The sequence below is a fragment of the Sinocyclocheilus anshuiensis genome, unplaced genomic scaffold, assembly GCF_001515605.1.
Source record: "Sinocyclocheilus anshuiensis isolate Anshui unplaced genomic scaffold, SAMN03320099.WGS_v1.1 scaffold954, whole genome shotgun sequence".
Classification (NCBI taxonomy): Eukaryota; Metazoa; Chordata; class Actinopteri; order Cypriniformes; family Cyprinidae; genus Sinocyclocheilus; species Sinocyclocheilus anshuiensis.
In genome coordinates, this window is record NW_015536527.1 from 14,743 (window position 1) to 32,552 (window position 17,810).

The 17,810-nt window shown below is 35.0% G+C and overlaps 2 protein-coding genes across 2 annotated transcripts; one reads left to right on the forward strand and one right to left on the reverse strand.

Moving 5' to 3' along the window:
- The first annotated feature begins 4,335 nt into the window (after positions 1-4,335).
- On the forward strand, positions 4,336-9,502 carry LOC107694407 (uncharacterized). Its single transcript, XM_016494097.1, has 8 exons — positions 4,336-4,645; positions 4,722-5,042; positions 5,128-5,241; positions 5,705-6,013; positions 6,182-6,487; positions 7,307-7,618; positions 8,170-8,475; positions 9,025-9,502. The coding sequence occupies exons 1-8, from the start codon at positions 4,336-4,338 to the stop codon at positions 9,333-9,335; spliced, it is 2,289 nt and encodes a 762-aa protein (XP_016349583.1). The 3' UTR covers positions 9,336-9,502.
- A 400-nt stretch (positions 9,503-9,902) lies between these two features.
- On the reverse strand, positions 9,903-14,004 carry LOC107694262 (chymotrypsin like elastase 1). The gene is made up of 8 exons (XM_016493908.1): positions 13,924-14,004; positions 13,673-13,761; positions 13,188-13,288; positions 12,470-12,595; positions 10,623-10,759; positions 10,393-10,535; positions 10,142-10,291; positions 9,903-10,008 (listed from the first exon to the last, which is right to left on the reverse strand). Exons 1-8 carry the CDS (start codon positions 13,961-13,963, stop codon positions 9,997-9,999), a joined length of 798 nt encoding a protein of 265 aa, XP_016349394.1. The 5' UTR covers positions 13,964-14,004; the 3' UTR covers positions 9,903-9,996.
- Positions 14,005-17,810: the final 3,806 nt, after the last annotated feature.

Consider the following 17,810-nt stretch of genomic DNA (forward strand, 5'->3'; position numbering starts at 1 on the left):
AAGATTGTGAACATATTTCACTGAAACTTGATTGCATCATCTTCATTTTGTGTTTATTCCCGTTCAGTGTCAGTTATCATGTATTAATGTATTAAGCTACTGTTGTTAGAGCACTGTCATTTTTGCTACAGCTACCCATGTCAATAAAAATAAAACATGTCTTGCCATTTTTAATAATAGAAGCTACAAGTTATTATAATACCAGGCAGTGAGAGCAGTAAAACAATAATAAATAATATTAAGAAAGAAATATTAATAAAACTGTTATTAAAAAGATTTAAGGTTATTCATAACACCATAAAGGTACTAAATAGCACTTTCAAAACATGGTTTTTAAGGCACCCTATAAAAAGGGTTCTGCTATTGTTTCCAGAATCATAATCCGGTATTGTTAAGAGCCATTGTTCTTGTGAGTGTGTGTTAAGGTTTGGCCTTTAATAAGTATTACCTGTTTGTCGCTCCTTGGCTCTTCAAAGAATGTTATCAACTCATTTCTGCCCCCATGAGCACAATGACAAAGACTTCAAACAAAAGCTTGCTTAATTGCTAGTTTAAGACTAAAGCCAGATTTGCATAACCCAGCAAATTTTTGTATTAGGATGGCAGGACCACAGTGACTCCTTGCTGTGTATTTAAGGATAGTTTCTGCAGTGCTTACAGTGGGTGGCAGTAATGCTCTGCTAACAGGCGTTTCAAAAGTGAAAGTTTTCTGTCAGACTCGGACTGTTTGGGTGTGTTGGTAAGAAAAGACAGACTGACAGGACGGGAACTCGAGTCAGGATCATGATCTTGAATTCTGCAGCAATATGAAGAAAGTGTTTTTATTTGTTTCTTTCGTATTAATTTCGGACGGTAAGTTGATTTCGTTTTATTTCTTCAGTACTTTCGGTTTCATGTCGTTATGTCTTGTGCATGACTGCAACCAGCAGAAGAAGCGAAATACAACGAGTCTCGATTATTAGTACAAATCGTGTATTTATAACCTCAGAAAAAGTTCTACCAAGTCTGTGATTCAAAACAGATGAATGTGCGCTCCCCCTCTTTGTGATAGGCTATTGATAAAACTGAAATATTCAAATGAGGAAGAAAACAATTTACTAAAAAACTTATTAACTGCGAAAAACACAGTTTGGGTGGATGGGACAGCATAATATTTGGGACAGTGCTTAAAGGCTTTGCTAATTAAGAAAATGATTTAGGGGGGAGAGCGGGGCTCAAAGTAACACTTTTTGACTTTCTTAAATTGTGTAAATCCACATGGGGTTCAGAGTATAATTTTATAATCCACAGTAATTTCACACTTGTCTAGTACAAATATATTGTTTGTTTCATAATTACAGTGTATACGTTTTTCTTTATTTACCCTCAAAAATTGGAAGTGAAATGTGACAACATGCCCCTTAGGTGGGGTACATTGTAACAGCTGAGGGGCACGTTGTAACATGACCATATAACAGCTTAAAATGTTATCTGATTGAATAAAAAAAATATACAAGACAAACTAAAATATTTTGTCAATAAAATAAAATAATTATTTCAAATAAAATAATGGCGTTTTTTAAGAATTAAAAATAATCTGATTTTGGAGTTTGACAATGAACACATTGCAACCATGCTTGGGACGGCCCACATAAACGAGCCAAAATGCTTTACATGTCTTGAAATAATGTTTGTTTCTCGTCGTTTATCATTAAAAATGTATTCAAGTAAATAGTGTGAATTACATCACTAATGTCGTAGAATAGCACATTGTAACGCAGTGTTACAACGTGCCCCATCTGCGCAACTGGAATTCAAAACTGGTTACTGTCTTCTGATAGTTAGCGAAGCATTAAAAAATTAATCTAAACTGATAAATAACAGATTGGAGATTAAAATAATAGCAGATTTGTTTCATTTTAAATGAGTAATAAAAACTGAGATGAAAAATTTACTTAAGCCAGAAATATAATTTTACTATGGTAAAATAAATGTCCAGCCATATCTTCTAAAGACTTTTGAATTTTGGCGCACTTTTTTTTCTCCATTTAATGTTGATATAGTAACTAGTAAATGCTGTAAATTTGGTTATGCTAATATGTGTCGAAATATTTAAACCACGTGCGTTACAACTAACCCCGCGTTACTTTGTGCCACGCGCTCCCTAATAGAGAACCATTGTATATGATCTGTATGCCCTAAATCAGTGGTTTCCAACCTTTTTATTTATGCAAGCCTTAATCAACCACAAAAATATTCATGAACTAGCTAGATTTTTGCTAAAATAAAAATCCTGAAATAGAAGCATTTTGAAAATAGAAGCATTATAGATCAACTGTTTAAAAACCTTGTAAGACTGAATCTAGTAATACACATATTTAACTATTCAAAATCTTTATTGGTCCATCTCGGGTAACTTTATTAATTTTTTTTTACACATTTTTTAAGTGGAAGATGGATACATTTTTTTCAGTCCTGTTACCAAAACTCTTATGTCTTTTAAAAAGCATGTTTAAAAATATGTCAACAAATTCCTTAATTTTCCCCTCAGGCACGTGTTTATTTTGAAAAAATTGTTGGTTTGATCATAAAAAAAAAAAAATCACTATTTATCTACACAAAGTGTATTTTTCTAAAATACACAACCCCATTTTTTTTTTTTTTTTTTAAAGGGGACTACTGGGTAACAGGAATGAGTATCCATTATATGTGTATATATGTTTGACTACACATGTGAGGTGTTAATGCCCGCACTGATATAGTGAAAGTGTTGAACACTGACTAGTGTGCTGACCTCACTGCTAAAAAAAAAAAAAGGAGGCTAAATCATGTTTCTATTTAAATCTAGTGGTCTGCAGAGGTTTTTGTCAGGGTTATGTTTACAGGTAGGGGGACAGGTTATGAGATAAGATATACATAACGAAAAATAATAAATATCAAATAAAAATTGATATTAAAAATAATAAACTTAACAAATAATGCCTATTCAGTTTTTCTGTGGATGTGGTTTTCTTACAGCGCAGTTCACACTCAAACACCATTCCATGTATGACGAGTCTAATATAATTGCCACAGGACAGAAATTTCAAGTACATTTTCTGTCATACTTGCAGGAATGTAATATAAAACAGCAATGCAGGAACAACCATAAGTTTTCTCTGGGCAAAAACATTGTCTCAGTGTAGATAGAAGGCCAAAACTTTGTATTTTCAAATGTATCTATATTAATATGGATGTAGCCTAATATTTACATTAATAAATCAGATGACACTACTCACTCCTGTTACTTTTACTCAGTTACTATATATGAGTATAGGATATATGAGTACGAGTAACAGGACTGAAAGTAACAGGATTGAGGATAAAATTTTAGGATAAAATGAGCAAATACATATAATATAACCACATGGAGTACATGCTGATATTATGAGGATACTCAGCAAATTATAGTGATTCACCAAAGATTTGTATTTTTTAAAATAAACAAGTAACATCTAAGAAATAATTTAGGTAACAGGACAGTATATTTATAATGACGCACCCAGCCACTTTTACAATATCATCAAATATACAGAAAAGAAAATGAGACCACATGCTTTAGGTCAGTGGTTCTCAAACTTTTTGTATCACGTACCACCCCACCTCACAGGACTGAGTGAAAACCTGGGGACACGACGAAAAATGTGTATTTTTTTCTAAAATATGATAGATTTATTTGGAAATAAATGGCACAGGTGGGATATGGAGGTACACAAAAATGCAAAATAAATATTATTTTAAACATTATATTTCATGTTAAAATGTAGCGTTCGACACTGGGGACATGTACAAATGCTATACTTCCAGTGTTTTAGGTAGCTTTTAATAATTTTATTCATTTTTTAAATTATATATTTTACATTTGCAGTTAGGTTAATATGCAGGACACTTTGCTTAATAATAAAATGTATTTTATAGTTCATTTTTATGCATATTTGTACATATAATGTCCTGGGGACAGAAATGGCGCCCATACGGTGGAATGGCCCTCATATTTGGTCATATATACTCGTCTTGAAAACGTCAAATAAACATTTATATCCATTTGATTTATTCTCTGTTATTTGTTAAAAGTCTATTCCCTGAGCACATCACAATTTCTGTGACATGAAAAAGTCTCTAGTTTGCTTATATGTGTTTGACATTATATGATGGGAATAATTCTGTCATATTTAATATTATTCTGTATTGTTTTGTGGGCTGTATTAACATCAATTGGCATCATCCTAAATGATTGATTGCAGTTATAATGTAGTTTACTGATATAAAAAAAATCAAGTAGCTGTTTCGGTTTGTTCTGCAGGTGTGTTTGGGGACATGGAAAAAGTGCCAGTGAAGGAGGGAGATTCTCTCACTCTACACACTGATGTCACTGAAATACAGAGAATATTTTTCTTGATGTGGATGTATGGATCTCAAAACAATATTATCGCTAAAATTGATGGGAAAACGCAGATATTCTCATTATATGATGTTGATGATGGGAGGTTTGAAGACAGACTGCAGTTGGACAATAAGACTGGATCTCTGATAATAAGCGACATCAGAACCAAACACTCTGGAGATTATCATCTAAAGATCATCAGCAACGAGACCTTCCTCAAGACATTCAGTGTTACTGTCCATGGTGAGAAGCTCAGATATTTTTATACTATTTTTATGTTTCTTTTCCTTACTCCTCTTCTCTCCTGTTTGTTTTCCAGATGTGATTTTTGCCGGGTTAGAAAACAAGAAAGAAGGGGATTCTGTTACTCTACACACTGGTGTTACTGATTCACAGAAACATGATCTAATACTGTGGACATTTGGACCTAAGAATCCAGACAGTCTTATAGCTGAACTGAACATGAAGGTTCATGAGATCACATTTAGTTCAGAAGATATATACAGAGGGAGACTACATCTCGAAAATCAGACGGGATCTCTCACCATCAGAGACGTCAGAACCACAGACGCTGGAGTTTATCAACTACAGATCTCCAACAGTAAAGAAACACTATACAAGAGATTCAACGTTTTTGTCGGTACGTACTTCACATTAAAAGAGGGTTTTCCTCATACTGGAATCCCACATGTGATATACTTACACTAATGACCGTCTTTCTTCAGCCAATCCAGATCCGGGTCTGTCCACTGGTTATATTGGGCTCATTTGTGTCCTGCTGTTTGTGGTTGTATCTCCGGGTGTGATTTACTATATGTTCAGATACTGTAAACAGAAAGGTAAGTGTTATCAATAGCTAATATAGCAATAGGGATAGGCATATAATGGTTTTAAGGCCATATTTACTAAACAGGGCAAAAAGCACTGATGGGAGTGGAAAGTTCTGTGGCTGATCAACAATGCGCACAGAATACAGACGCAGCTAGATCATTTCTATAATGACCAACGCAATCTACCTAGTGCAGTGCAAACATGGCTTGGCAAACAATATGTTCAGATAACATCCTCCACTGGTATTCCAAATAAATGAACATGACTGCAGTTTTTTCCTCCTACAGCATTACAGCCAAGAGCAAAATAGGTTGTAAATTAACCTGTTAGCGTTCCAGTGTGTTTAGTTACATTTTACAGGACTGCTAAAGGGTTAACCCTTTCATCTGTGATCATTAATGTACAAGCTTTTTCAAGTTCTTCTATGTTAAAACATTTTACATCTTCCCCATTCACTTGATGTTGAGACAGAAAAGAAAACGGTGTCAGTGTCGGAGGGAAATTCCGTCACACTGAAAACTGGTGCTACTAAAATCCAGAGAGACAATGAAGTGCTCTGGATGTTTGGATCTCAAGATACAGTCATCGCTCAAATCTACAAAAAGGCTGGCAATATCTCATACGCTGATGATGAGCGATTCAGAGACAAGCTACAGCTGGACCATCAGACTGGAGATCTGACCATCAGCGACATCCGGATCCCAATCTCTGGAGATTATCAGATGAAGATCACCAGCAGCAGATTGACTAAAATGAAGAGATTCAAAGTTATTGTACGAGGTGAGATTTTTTAAATATTTCAAATATCCTTTATTATAATATCCTTAATATCCTTTATACTACAAATATTACTTTATTCTTTTTAAGCTTTCGGGGCTCTTTAGTGGCTGTTAAGTTGTTCATCTGCAGATTTACATGTAAACATTTTTATATTTCGGTTACATGAAGAGGACACACAAAAAATCACGGAGGGAGAACCTGTCCATCTGCAGACCGGTGTCACTGAACTACAGGAAGATGATCTGATACTGTGGACGTTTGAAGATGCCCTCATAGCCAAACTCAATAGAGAGAGCAGTGAGAACAGCGTCTACAATGTTAATGACGAGAGATTAAAAGACAGACTGTGGCTGGATGAGCAAACTGGAGATCTCACCATCACGAACACTAAAAGCACTGACTCTGGAGTTTACGAACTGCAGATCAAGAGCAGCAATGAAGTCTCCTACAAGAAATTCAATGTTCTTGTTTGCTGTGAGTAACTCAAAAAAATATTTTCAAACAATAATCAATAAGCTGGATTGTACCTGCACAATATAGCTAAAAATGTATATCTTATAAAGTACAAATTATTTACAAAATCAACACAGTAAAAAAACAACAACATGTAACTACATTTTTTTTTGTTTTTTACTAAATTAACTCAAAAGGAGGATTTAAAATCATATTTACTTAAAGGTACCGATATAAAAATATGAGAGACAAATAAACAGTTTTATTTTAAATTTGGCTATATTAAAATACAGTATGTGAGTGTAGAGAGTAGAAGAGAAGCAAACAAATGTAAAAGGCTGACATTAGGCAGAATGTAAATATGTTAATTAGCGTATGACAGTATGGTTGTTTTGACCCAGCAGTTGGGATGTTTTGACCCAGCAGTTGGGATGTTTTGAACCCAACCGCTGGGTCAAAACATCCCAACTGCTGGGTCAAAACAACCCAATAGCTGAGTTTGTCCCTTTTTAACCCAACGCTGGGTTATATTTAACCCAGCATTTTTTTTTTTGAGTGTACACTCTAAAAAATGCTGGGTTAAATACAACCCAGTGCTGGGTAAAACAGGGATTACCCAGCACTGGGTTGTATTTAACCCAGCATTTTTAGAGTGTAATGAAACTTCAAACAGCAAATTATCCAAAGAGCGCTTCTTTTATTATCACTTAAGCTGTCAATCAATCACTTCAGTTTAAGATCACTGAGTAAGTTCTGCACTAAAAAAAAACATTATAATCAATATTCAATATCACTCAGCTGCACATTAACACTCCTATGTTGCACTGTGACTTTGTGCAGTGAATATGCTGAAACATACAGTTGGAGATTCTGTCACTCTACAAACTGATGTTACTGAGCTGAGGAATGATGGCAGGATACTGTGGAAGTTTAGCGATAAAGACATTTTAATCGCCGAACTCAACCGAGCCACCAATCAGACCTTATTCTATGAAGGTCCTGATGGGAGATTCAGAGACCGACTGCAGTTAAACCAGCGAACTGGAGATCTGACCATCAGGAACATCAGCAGAGCTCATTCAGACGTTTATACACTTCAAATCACCAGCGGCAAAAAGAGTATATGCAAGAGATTCATGGTTATTGCCCACGGTGAGTAATGTGATGCTGTAAGAATTAAATATTTAGATCATATTAAGTACTATTTTAACTTTAATGGTTAAAGACACACACTATGTAAAACTGATGTTAACACAATTTAATCAGTGCAGACACTTCTGTTCATTGCACAATTTTTGTATTTTTCCCCCCACCCATTTACTCTGCTTTTCTCAAATTCTACCAATAAAATGTGGATTTTCACATTTCAGACCATGCATAGTTTAGAAATACTGTTAAAAGTCACTGATTTCTTTTTTTTTTCAGTCATTCAGGTTTACTCTACATAATTAGTTCAACCAAACCGACAAAAAATTGCAAACCTGTATAAAGTATTTCTTGTGTGGCGTACAAAAGATGATGTTTTGATGAATGCTACCACTTCTCTTTTCCATCACAATGGTTTTGTGTGAGGGAGTGAATTAATTAAAATTAGCTTTTAAAAACTTGTGCTGTAATTTAGCTTCAGTGCTACTGCAGCAGTAAGATTCCCTGTTATAATGTTCAGGTTTTTCTCTTTTTTGTGGTGCTGGGACAAAATAAAGAGAAGACTGTGTCAGGGATGGAGGGAGATTCAGTCACGCTAAACACTGATATTGAAATACAAGAAGATGTCCTTATACTGTGGATGTTTGGGCCTGAAGTCTGTCCAATTGCTAAAGGTGAAACAAAGGAAAAGATCTCTACATATGATGATGCTGACGGGAGATTCAGAGGCAAACTGAATCTGAATTATGAGTCTGGATCTCTGACCATCACAAACACCAGAACCGAACACACTGGAGTTTATAAACTACAGGTCATCTGCAGAAGAGAGACTAAATATAAGACATTCAGAGTTACAATTCGTGGTAAGTAACATGTTGATCGAAGTTATGTGGCCTCTGTGTACAACTGATGTGATCTGAAGTTTGCAGTAAAATAAAGTAAATTGCATATATATATATATATATATATATATATATATATATACAGTTCCATTTGGTGGCATTAATGGTGCAGAATTAAATATTTAAACTTTACATTTAAATTACATATAAATACATTTTCTATGGTGTTTATTCATTTTTGCTGGACCTTTATTTTTAGTGTGATTGATTAGAAATGCTTCGCTGTGTGCGAAATTGCATAATGTCTGAGTAGGTAATACTTTACGTTTCATGAAGAACTAACTTACTGACCATTGAAAAAAGGTTATTTTAATAGTATAAACACTATAGTTAGAATATAATCGAGACATACATTCGCCATATTGTCATTGTCACCAGCTTTGGTTGCGTTGCTTCACTGCCATTCATAACTCCACTCTGGTTTCAAACAATATAATCGGTGTTGCTTATCTTTTCATGTTAGCATTTAATGTAGCTGTAACCTTCCGTGATTTGTTTGTTTTCTTGCAGAGAGTGAAAGAAATACGGACTTTGGGCCTGAGCAGGAAGGTATCCATCCCCCTGGTACAAAAATGAAACTCGCAACAGAAATAGTAACTGTGAACATAACTGTGAACAGTTTTAGAGAGTATTGCACATTTTGTATGGTGTTACATACACATTGGGGTTATATATACCACCACACAATTAATGTATTTTTGTTGAAAATGACTACAGTCCTCAATTTGTTAGCAAATGGACCTTATACAATAAGTACTGTATGTTTTGAAAACACTATATTTAACTGGAATTTGTCATTATCTCTATTACTGATGTGCTAATGAGCGTGCTTCAGGTTTTGCTGCCTCTTTTGTTTTCTTTCAATTATCTTGTTTTTTTTTTCTCTCCTCCAGTATCATAAGGTTTTGTTTAATAGCTATAATAGTGTTGTCTTGTTACCAAAAAGTCAGTACCAATACCAGTAAAATTCCAGAGTTCTCTGTACGAATTCCGATACTATAGCACATCTATTGTAACTAATTTATTTTATAATCTTCTTATGTTTAATTTTGAAAGTGGATGTACTTTGAGGGTTCAAATGTTTATGGTGAGAGTTTTTGCATTGTATGTATATCTCATGCTGCTCCCTTTTGAATGATTCTCCTCTTTCAATATTACCTTATTTGAAAGATTGGATGGTTATTTTTGTTTTATTTTTCTTTTGCAATATTTGACCAGTTTAAATAAAACAAGTGTTACAGCTTGTTCAACATATGTGTTCAGGTAAGATAAAAGCAATAATAAAACCTTGAATAATTAAGTGCACCACTGAATTTATTTAATGCTTTTGATCAAACATGGATTAAACAAGGACACAATCTTGAAAATGATTCAAAAGCAGTCCAAGATTAGATGAAAAGTTTATTGTATTTTTGGCCATTGCAGATGTTAAAACTTGCTAAATGGAGGATGTTTTTCTTTCATCGTCTCAGTTTTTCCTGCTTATCCAATGATCTGAAATGAACAAAATGGCACAAGAAACATGAAAAGGAACTAGTATTATGATACAGTCGTGATCTTTATTGTTTGTTAATTATAAATGTAAAGTGTATTATAATGATGATGAGATCTTATGAATTGCACTTACGCCATTAATCCAGCTGGTGTAGGCAGACACACGGGTGAAGACTGTTGGCTTCTTGGTGGTGTTACAACCCAATGAAGATACAAAGCTGGTCACACCGTGGACGACGTACTGACCGCTGACCTGACAGTTCAGAGGGCCACCAGAGTCACCCTAAAAACACCACAAGAGCAGCCAAAATGAGACAGTTTACTGCATTACCAAATACCTTCTCACAGGAAATAGTTCATGATCTGTTTGAGAGTCTTTCTTACATTACATCCAGAGTCGCTTGCGCCACCAGCGCAAACCATGGTGTTCTTCACAGTGCTTCCCCACCAGTCGCTACGAGTGCAGGTACTGTAGTCGACCACGGGCAGATAGGCCTGTTTCAGCTGAGCTGAGAGTGACCCCCCAGCTGCATGAAGATCAGAGGAGAGAAATGAGTCAGAAATGATTTCAGGCAACATCATGGCTGATTTGTTGTACTTGAAGCTAAACTGACTCGATGTGAGGCCCCAGCCGGTGATGTAACAGGGGTTGTTGTGGGGCAGAACCTGTCCAGAGGGTGGCAGGGTGGCCAGCTGCACATATGAGTTCAGAGAGGCGCTGGAGGACAGGCGCAGAAGGGCGATATCATATCTGAAATGCACAGAATGGACAGTCTACAAGTTAGATTTCACACATTTATCATGCTAGGGGGAGCTATAACATTAGAAAATCTTTGATACAATCATGTATGTTGTGCTGATGCGTGTAATTGTACATTTATGTTGCATTAACATTAGGTCTAAAAGTCGATACAGTCAAGTAAGCTGAAAAAATTAAATTGTAGATATATTGTATATGCTGTGTCAAAGTTATATTGCATGATTGTTGATATATAATATGTTGAAATTACTGTATTTTATGTGTTAGGAATAATTACTCAGCTGGTCATTGTTCCCAAACAGCAATTTTTAAATATATTTCAAAATATACAAAAATGTATATATATGTATTAAATATTTACCAAAAAAAAAATTTTCATAAATATATATACTATCAGTCTATTTTTTGTACATTTTTGAAAATACATTTTATAAATATAAATAATAAAATTTTAAAGCATTTATTATATATTTTGCCCTATGTATTTCAATACAAGAAAATACCCACATAGGCCACATATTTTACAAGACTCAAAAAAAAAAACATGAAACACTTAAATTAAATAATTAAAAAAAGATATTTTTAAATTTTACCTGTAGCCTATATTATATTAAAGCAGACTAGCAACAAGAACACTGCAACAATATATGTTAATACTACTGAAGAATTCCTCCGAGGTCATATTTCATTGTATGAAACGAAATAGCCTAGCGCGAAGCGATACAAGAGACATGAAAGTAGCCCCGAACAGATACAGTACAAACGTTGCTATGGAGTAATGGTTGCTTGACAGTTATTAATGAGCAAATCTCTGACAGCTGAATTCCGCAATTGACCAGTCACAATCAAGCATTGAAGAACTGTCAATATAGTTGAATATGTTGCGTTAAAGTTAAATTGCTGAGGAAATGAGATATAATAAGGTTGTAATAGTTGTTGATACATTTGTGTGCTGAGTTGTGTCAATATAGTAGCCTGCTCTTTGTGTTCGTTAAAGTTATGTAGCTATAATTGTCCATACAGTCGAGCGTGTTGAGTTAAAGGTGGGGTAAGTGATTTCTGGTAGCCAATGTTGATATTTAAAATCACCAAAACAAACACGCCCCTACCCCAAAAGGGTCTCGCACCTATTTTGATAGCTCCGCCTTACACATACCTACGCAACCCAAGCAACGATTAGTTCTGTGAAACAAAGCAAAACTCATTATAATCAGTGATGCTGTCTACACTGGATGCGGCGCGGCGCAACACGACACGACAAATCTGTACTGTACCGTACTGACACAAATTTCAAATGATTTTCAATGGTCGCTTTGTTGCATCCAGTGTAGACAGACTTTAGCTGTTGCGGCACGGTGCGACGCGACAACTGTCGCATCCGGTATAGACACGTTGTAAGCCTTCTTTTGTTCCGCAGACGTTTTCCTCTTTTGTTTTTTATCCGCCATCTCTATCTTTCTGTCCTTGCTCGGCTCGGCTAATGACCGTCCTGTGCACTGAACGCTCTCTCCTCAGCATCATTAGAAGACACGCCCCTTACTGCTGATTGGCTACACGTTTGTTTTGGTACTCCGCCCGACTCAATTTTCTGAAGCGTTTTTGAAAAAATACATACCCCACCTTTAAAGTTATACGTGTAATTATATATTGTGTATAATTGTCACCACAGTCATGTATGTTGTGTATGTAATGTTTACATACCCAGAAGCCACACTGTTGCTGTTCCAGTTAGGGTGGACGTAGACGTTGCTGACGCTCATGTACTGCTCGCGACCCTCCTGGGTGTAGATGTCGTGGTCACCCAGAACAACACGCCAAGTTCTCGAGCTGCACAGGAAACACATTTAAGTAAACAAGGGTAAAGTCAGGAAACAAGCGTACACTTTTGAATTTATTACATTTGCTCTGTATAGACGCTTTCCTGAAGGCGTGAAATATTCAGTCATTTTTGTCAAGTCATTTTTTTATAGTGCTTTACTATAAAAAGTAGCTTCATAAGAAAGTAAGAGTTTTGGTTCATTTCAGTAACTATGCAAAGTTCATTCATTATGAAACAAGTTAAATTCAGTATGTAAGCTTACTTCCACCACTGAATTAAAAAAAATAAAAAGGGTAATTGTGACATTTTATCTTAAAATTCAGACATTTTTCTTGCAATTGTGAGTTTACACCACACAATTCTGACTTTTTCCCTGTGATTTTATGTCTCACAATCCTTCTGAGAAAACAAGTCAGAATTGTGAGATAAAAAAGTCACGATTATCTTTTCACTGAAGGTGAGTTATAGCTGCCACCAGAGAGCAGACTGCGACAATCATATGAAAGTGAGAAGGAACTTTATACTGTATGTGATCTCTCACAGATTTTTCAGATGTGTTTGTTGTTTTTTAACAATCTAGATACAGAAAACTTTCATTACGTGTCAACGCAGTGGGCAGCAGTCATCACCCAATTAGCTCTGATCAGACTCCCACCACAGGTATGATAGTAGCTGCCGCCAGACAGGTACTGGAGAGAGATCTGGGAAAGAGGCAGTGAATTTGTTAGAATCAGAAGATTTGAGGGGGAAAACAATAGAAACGCCCTCATTTCAATATGAGTGGTCTTTGAAACTTGATTAAAATAACCCAGCAAGTAGACTGGATTTAATTCATGCTGAAAAATGCAGCTTGAAATGGTTTTACTTGGTATCAAGCTAGTTTTTAACGATCATTCTGATGCCAGCCTGCCTTGTAGGCCATCTTTGTCAAGATTGTTAGTGAAACAGCAACTAACTTTCAACTACATTAAGAAAAATATCTTGACCACCTTAACCTTGTACATATGCAAGGTTAACCATATCCATTTAGAGGTGGAAAAACGCCAAAACAGCTTATTTATTGCGTTATTGTTAAGATGTTTTACCTGCCAAGGCCAAGAGTTGGGTCTTGCCACCTCTCCACCAATGACCCTCTGCTCAGGGGTCTCCTCCAGATATCTGGGCTCAGCCAGCGCTGGATACAAAAACACACTTAGACATAGGACTGCAGTATTATTGCAGTTTGAGTTCATATAGACTCAATTTTTAAAGTTCTGAGTATTGCATGCATTGTAAATTAGCAAAATCTAAGCTAAATGCAAATGATTCTCTCAATAGAAACAGACAAATGTCTTACCCAGGGCGACCAGCACACTCAACAACAGGATCCTCAGCATGTTTGCAGTCTGTTTGGACTTTCTGCACTCTGAACACTCCTGTCATCCGTATATATGTGCCCGCAGAAGTTCACAGAACAGGTGTTTTCTCATGGCTGATGCCCACAGGTGTGTGAATCCCACAGATTTCACCACTGCCAAGGCCAATGTGCCAGTTGCAGAATAAACTTGTTTATCTAGATTGACACAAATGCTTGACCTGAATTAACTTTGAGTTAGTTCATTTCAGTATTACTCTTATGCTTCTTATATAAAGTTCCTGTACAGTATAATTGAAAGTGCTCATTTTGATGTCACGTTTATTTTAAGTTTTAACTTTAAAAAAGTTTTTTGTCTTTAATATATTTTTTTCATTAGTTGTTTTTATGTATTATGTTTTACTTTTTGTTAATAGTCCATTAACTCTTTTTATGAACATGATGACAATCGGTTTATTAATTTTAAATTATATTATATTGGCATAAGGATTTTTTTTTAAGTTAAGTATGTTTAAGGTAGGTTTATGTATGTATATGAATATATATATACACACACATAATTATTATATTAATATTAATAAAAATGTTTTTATTTAGTTTATTTAGATTTAGAATATCACATTATATATGTATGTATATATATATATATATATATATATATATATATATATATATATATACACACACAAACAATTTGTTACAAATGATAACAAAAATTCATAAATACTATACTGTATAGTATATACTATATAGTTATATATAATTGTGTAATTTTGTAGCATGGAACAGTTTAAAATATTTAATAATAAAATCTAAATAAGCTGTTTAAGTGAATTATTTTTTATTACTTAACTAGTTTCAATTTATGCTGACGGTTTTTTTCCTTTGTGAATTGTAGGGAGTGTGTTTGCAGGTTCACTGCTGATATTGATAAGGAAACGGTGGCCTCAGCATGATAAGACTTATATTTGGCATTTCCAGGAGTTTCCAGGAGTCACAAATGCATGTCACCTGTTGTAGAGCAATGGATTATTTATACAACCCTAAACTTTAATATTTGATGTAGAGCACAGAGATCTTAACACAGATCTTAACACAGTGACAACACAGATACTGTGATTAACTCTTATTGTTACTAAATTACTCCTACTGTCAAAGTAACTTCAACTGCTCGATTGGGTTTCAATGACAGTTTTTATGCTGAACACTAGAGGGAGGCAGTGCACAGCATACCGAAACCTGCATACTGAATTTATTATTTTCTGGAAACTTCCATTGGTGTGGCTCAGAGCCTTCTTTTACCTTCTATTCTTTTTCACTGTTGAAGCAAACATCATATAGATAGATATGCATGAATGGATAGATGGATAGATCTACGTACACAGGTAATTTATTCGCTACACTCTGATACTGTGTTTTGAGGAGTTGCTGACCACCGCTGACCTCAATGTGATGACGTGACCTTTCACTATGACTAAAAACATTTATTCTTCTCACCTCTTTTCAAAGGTCACATGCTGGTCACTGAGGTGCCTTCAAAGAAATCACATCCCATTTAAATCTGGGGAAAATCTGAGCAGGTCTGACTGAATTGTTTTTCTTATCTTGAACACATGTTTCTCTTACCATATTTTTGTAGATTTTGCAAGATGAATGTCAATTGATTCTGTGGCATTTTTTCAAGTAAATAGTTTGTAAAGATTATTTAAGGGGAGACACTTCAGGCAAAACACTTTTTTCATGCACCTGTCAATTTTGAGATTTTGGGCTTTTTGGCTTTTCATAAAGTGTTGATGAAGACTAGTGGAAAGAAAGCATCCAAAAGACACTGTTAAATGCTTATTTTATAGCATTTTATCTATTTGTTTCAATAGATTTCAATTACAATACATATTTTTAAAGGCCGTTTTCTCAAAATGAGTTTTTTCTCCTACACTGAGCCATAAATCTCCACTTCAGTAGCACTTACACACACCAAACTTAAAATTTTTATTCCTGTATATATTCTGAAGATTTCTACAGAGGGATTTGTTCATATATAATGTGCTTGATTGTATACAACATTTTATTCCCCCCAAAATTGTGAAAATATATTGTTTTCTGGCTGTTCAAAGATTTTTCTGAATTATGGAGTGACAAAAAGAGATACCCAAAATTCTCTCTGTAAAAACATTTGACTCTAATATGTGAAAAAAATTAAAGAATTTTGAAACTGACTTCATCCAGTGTTCAGATTTTTGTACTAGAAAGTTATGCAAATTAGTGCATATTTCATTAAATAATTCCTCATTTGCATATTTAAACATAACATTTTAGAAAACTTGTAATACAAAAAATGTTTGCAATTATCAATGTAATCAATCAACTGGGTAAGTAAGGTGATAACTATTAGTTAATATTTTTACCCTATTCACCTGCAGTGTCTCGCCTTAAAAAATGAAATGTATTATATAAAAGCATCTATTATTAATATATTCAAAATATAAAATAAAAGGAGCAGTAAGTAATAATGAACAGAAGAGGGCCCTAAACTGAGCCTTGGGGACATTTTTTGATTTGATTTGATCAAAAGCTGCACTCAGATTGAGTCAACAGACCAGAATCTGCTGCCATCAGCAGGTCATTAGTGATTCTGACAGCAGTAGTTTCTGTACTATGATGTGAGAGAACCCTGATTGAATAATATTGAATAGTTATCTTTTACGAAACTATGATGATACGTCATCATACATGCCCCCCAAGAAAAAAATAATTCAGGCCTTCTATAGCTGTACAAATTATGAGTTTGATTCTCAAAACTCAAAATACCAAACAGTAGGGCATTTACCAGACTGACTCAACATGTGACAATCTTTCATCGCTTCTTTCATGTCTAACTCTTTGACATTGGCCTTGACTTTAGTTTTAGCTTCATTTAGTTCATTCCCAGCTCAGTCTTCAGTCCTGAGCTCATAAAAACTTCTTTCACACAGCTTCACGATGTAAATGGCAGCAGTCCAAAACTTGTGATCGCTCACACAAAAGATCTGAGAACAATAGGAAGACCAAATCACCTTTTATACTGTCACTAATTAAAGCAGAAGTCATTAAAGCGCCTCCGTTTGGATTATTCTCTTATCAGAGTCCATTAGAAAGATAGCCGTCCTGACTGGTAATTGAGCCGGCGCTGACGCCAACATCTGGGCCTTTGGGCTGAGACCAGAAGTGGCCCATCCGTGGCTCTACCACTTCACACAGGCTTCAGTCCCATCATCCGTCACTCTCACGGCACCTCTGAGAATCACGTCTGAATCAAACGTGCGGATCAGATGGGGAGGATGTTTTAATTAAAGATGTTTGTTCACGATAGAATGTCATCACTTAATGAAGGGAGGATTTGAGCTCCCACAAATGAGTTTGTGAGGTTTGAAAGTTAATGACTTGTGCTGATGAAATTCATGGGGGGCGTTCAGAACATTTCCGAGAGTTTTTCACGAAACGAGTCTGGATTTAGTCAGAACTTTAAAATGTTTAGATAACCCCAAAAAGCTGGAGTAATGTTCTCGTCTACAAGAAAACACGCCCTATGATTTAATACTTTCCATGTACACTATGTGAAAATGCATTTTTATAATCTCTTTGTTTCATCTGCTGATATATTTTTAAAGCTAAGTCTCTTTTTAGATTACTTAATTTGCAGTAGAATAGATGCTTCAGAATTTCAGATGGAGAGAAATAGTATACCAGAGCATGAAAATCATGAATGTCTCTTTGCAAACAGCCTCAAACCAGCTGTAAAAATGTGGTTTAACATTTGAGTTATATAATTTCATTTGAGTTCTTTATATATATATATATATATATATATAGATATATATATATATATATAT

Bases quoted from the DNA above. Each gene is read 5' to 3' on its own strand.
- LOC107694407 (XM_016494097.1), top strand. From the start codon at position 4,336: ATGGAAAAAGTGCCAGTGAAGGAGGGAGATTCTCTCACTCTACACACT. The intron at 5,043-5,127 runs GTACGTACTTCA...GTCTTTCTTCAG, and splicing joins GAGATTCAACGTTTTTGTCG to CCAATCCAGATCCGGGTCTG. The intron at 5,242-5,704 runs GTAAGTGTTATC...ATGTTGAGACAG, and splicing joins CAGATACTGTAAACAGAAAG to AAAAGAAAACGGTGTCAGTG.
- LOC107694262 (XM_016493908.1), bottom strand. From the start codon at position 13,963: ATGCTGAGGATCCTGTTGTTGAGTGTGCTGGTCGCCCTGG. The intron at 13,762-13,923 runs GTAAGACATTTG...TTTTGTATCCAG, and splicing joins GAGTGTGCTGGTCGCCCTGG to CGCTGGCTGAGCCCAGATAT. The intron at 10,536-10,622 runs GTCAGTTTAGCT...ATCTTCATGCAG, and splicing joins CGGCTGGGGCCTCACATCGA to CTGGGGGGTCACTCTCAGCT.